Here is a 3,550-nt window from a genome sequence, read left to right as displayed (position 1 = left end):
GCTTTCCAGGGTGGTTATTCCAGCAGGTGTTAGACGCCAAGGCTCCATCCGTTTCCAGAGCAACGGAACTGTGACGCAAACGCAGCCACTGGGAAGCCCTCGAAGGATTAGACTGCAGCTTAGGAACGAATTAAATGAGCGAGAACTAGAGCCTCTGAATGCGGAAAATGCCGCACGACTGCGCCCCTTCAGTGTCGCCGCCCGCACGGCGGCTTCCGGGCCTTTAGGGTTGCCCAGTTCTAGGCGCGACAACTTCCGGCCCCGAAGGTCCCCTGCTCCGTGGCTTGCCGGGGTCCTAGCGATGGAAAGGTGGCCGCGGCGGCCGCCTGACCCCCCAAGGAAGCCTGGGACAAAGGCTGGGGCCTCTTCCAGGGAGGCGGCGGCGACAGGAGCGCTGAAAGGATCCGCACGCTGGCGGCAACTCGTCCCGGGAAGAGAGTTAGGCCGGAGCGCGGGGGTGGAGTGCGGATCCGGAGCTGGCCCGTCAGGCGGGAGGCGGGCAGGTGCTGTGGCGGAAGTGCGAGGACGCGGTCGGAGCCGAGCCGTCTAGGAAGCGGCGGCCTCGGGTCACCCAGCCAGGAGTAGCCGCCTTGCCACGGCCAGACCACAGCGATTAGGGCTCGGACGACGGCAGGATGCCTCTTTTCACCGCTAACCCTTTCGAGCAAGACGTGGGTAAGTGCTGGGCACGGGCTCGGGCCGCTGTTTGTCTTGCTGGAAAGTGGGCGGCGGCGACTCCGGGGACTGGAAAGCCAAGGAAAGAGAGAGAAGGGGGGCGGCGCCCCTGGCTCGCCGCCCGTTTTCCGGGAGCTACTTTGACGCGTCGGTAGCGGTCTGGGGAGTGCCTCTTGCACACCTGAGGTTGGAGTCCCCGAAAGAAGGTCCTTCCTCTTGCCGACCGCAGGAATAGGGAAGAGCCTGTGGCTCGCTGGGGACTGGACCAATTAAGCAATTGCAGAGTTGATGATACAAACTTCCTGCTCCGTCTACAGTTGGTTCATCACCTCCCCCCCCCCCACTTGTAGATGATGCAGCGGTGGAAAGACCCTGCTGTCTGAGGCAGCCCAACACCAGAGACCTCGACTTGCCTCCATTCAGTAGGAAAGCCCTATTTCACTTCGCTCCTATACAAACGCGTCCGAGCTCTGATAGCACAGCTTCAGGATTTATTTACAGTGGTTGGAATTGTTACTCTCCATGGATGGCGCAAGTGCTATGAGATGTTCTGTCTTAGAGTATTAAAAGGAAAGCCCTAGGATCTCAAAATAGTTAAGAAAAACTTTTATTTATTGGAGTTGTTAGAGCGCTGATGTTTTTAGTGATTGGAATGAGAAAAAAGTTAATACGATATGAGAACTATTTTGGGCACTAGAAGAACAGTAAAATAAACTGGCCTTCCGCCCAGTTACTCCTGAGGTCCCTGTATAGTGGATCACAGTTTAATATTATTATAGGAAAGGAGGTACTGCTGTTCAAATAAAAAACACTGCCGTGTATAGATTATTTCATTGGCAGTGCCACCAATCACAGCTTCAAGTACTTGTTCAAGTATGATTGAAGTCACTGTACAAAAGACAGTTTGAGGATGAAAGAGCAAGTTTGATTGAGGCCCACCACTAACAACAACAACAACTATCACTACTACTACTACTTCTTTTTCTTCTTCTTTTCCTTGAGGGAGGATTGGGAGAGAGAGAGAGAGAATATCTGAAGTAGGCACTGCACCCAACACGGCCTTGATCTCATGACTCTGAAATCATGACCTGAGCTGAAATCAAGAGTCAGATGTTCAACCAACTAAGCCATCCAAGTGCCCCCCCCCACCAGTAACTTCTTTTAGACATGTTAATGGGAGGCACCTGAGTGGCTTAGTTGGATGGGCGCCTGCCTTCAGCTCAGGTCATGATTTCCGGGTCCTGGGTTCTAGCCCGGGATGGGGCTCCACACTCGGTGGGGAGTCTGTTTCTTCCTCTCCCTCTGCCCCTCCCCACTGCTCGCTCTCTCTCTCAAATAAATAAATAAGATCTTTTAAAAAAAAAAATAGTCGTGAATGGAATTAGTAGAAAAAGTGGAATGAAATACTAAGGAGTTTAAATTGCCCTTAAATCCATATCACAGAGGAAAAGTTATATATTACATTTTTCAGAACTGAAATCTCCTTTTAATTTGAAATAATTAAGTAATATAAGCAAGTTATTATTTAACGTGGGATGTCTACAGGAATATGTTCCTTTGCAGTGTCGTTGCCTTTTCACTTACCCTTTTTGATTCAGTCAGATTTTTATTATCATTGGGTTTTTTTTTTGTCATTCTTCTGTTCACTTTTCATTCAACAAACATACATTGAATGATTAATGTGTGTATCTATATTGTTTTAATTTCTGAGGACACAAAAGTTTAATAGACTGAGTTCCTGCCCTCAAGGAACTCTCAGTCTAGTGGAGGATACATACATATGTAAAATTATAATTGCAATATAGTATGATAAATATAGTACTGGAAATACACAAGATGCTTTACATTCCTTCTTTCTTTAAAAGTCATCTTCCCTGAAAAGACAACAAGGACCTTCAGGCACGTGCTTTCTCTGTAAAGATGTTGATATTATTCTGTCTCTCTCTCCTTTTCCTTTCTTTTTTTTTTTTTTTTTAAGATTTTATTTATTTCTTTGACAGAGATAGAGACAGCCAGTGAGAGAGGGAACACAAGCAGGGGGAGTGGGAGAGGAAGAAGCAGGCTCATAGCGGAGGAGCCTGATGTGGGGCTCGATCCCATAACGCCAGGATCACGCCCTGAGCCGAAGGCAGACACTTAACTGCTGTGCCACCCAGGCGCCCCTCTCCTTTTCCTTTCTTGACGGCAATTCTGCCTGCAGGAAGTAACCACCTCTAACTATATGTATGATATGGTCATTTTATAATTAAGGGTTTTTAAAGATGAAACCGCGTTCCTTTCGAGGTGGAGCTTCACTGGAGGTCGAGCATTCTTGTCTGATGTCATTCATTTGGGAAGAAATTCTTCCCTCAGACCTTGAGAAAAAGCTGTAGTGGGTCAAGATGTCTACAAAGGCATTCATAAGTTGATGATAGTATATGACTTGTCAAATGGAAGCAGGCCAAAGGCTAGGAAGTAAGGATCTCCAGCAAGTTCCTATTTTCTTCTTGGAGTCAGATCCCACAAATCCTGAAGGGCATATTAGCTATAGTAGCATTAGAGCTCTTGAAATATTTTATTTGGTTTCTTCAAATCTAGATTTTTGTTTTGTTCTGTAAAATTCCTTTGAGGCTGTGTCAAGCAAAAAAAGCAACTATATCCACACACATACTACCATCCTCCCCCACCTCCACATCTTAAAGTGGGTGTGTAGGGTTCTTGAGGTGGAGCTTGGTTGGGGCAGCCACTCTGAGAACTCAAGAGGAAAGTGAAATATGAGGGACAGAGCCACAGTAGGAAGACAGAGTGTGTAGTGTTAAAAAGGAATATGTCGGGGCGCCTGGGTGGCACAGCGGTTAAGCTTCTGCCTTCGGCTCAGGGCGTGATCCCGGCGTTT

General features: G+C 47.8%; 1 protein-coding gene across 2 annotated transcripts in view; it reads left to right on the top strand.

Annotated features, from left to right (window-relative positions):
• Positions 1–414: 414 nt before the first annotated feature.
• Positions 415–3,550, top strand: part of STAM2 (signal transducing adaptor molecule 2) — a 46,133-nt gene continuing 42,997 nt past the window's right edge. For both annotated transcript variants that reach the window (XM_011233557.3, XM_002926198.4), the window contains exon 1: positions 415–675. In XM_011233557.3, the coding sequence (XP_011231859.2) occupies positions 636–675 (40 nt within the window). In that variant the 5' untranslated portion in view covers positions 415–635. The remainder of the gene's footprint in view (positions 676–3,550) is intronic.

This window comes from Ailuropoda melanoleuca, chromosome 2 (genome assembly GCF_002007445.2).
Source record: "Ailuropoda melanoleuca isolate Jingjing chromosome 2, ASM200744v2, whole genome shotgun sequence".
In the NCBI taxonomy this organism is placed as follows: domain Eukaryota; kingdom Metazoa; phylum Chordata; class Mammalia; order Carnivora; family Ursidae; genus Ailuropoda; species Ailuropoda melanoleuca.
The sequence above is the reverse complement of the archived record's forward strand: the minus strand, read 5'-3'. Positions and strand labels throughout refer to the sequence as shown.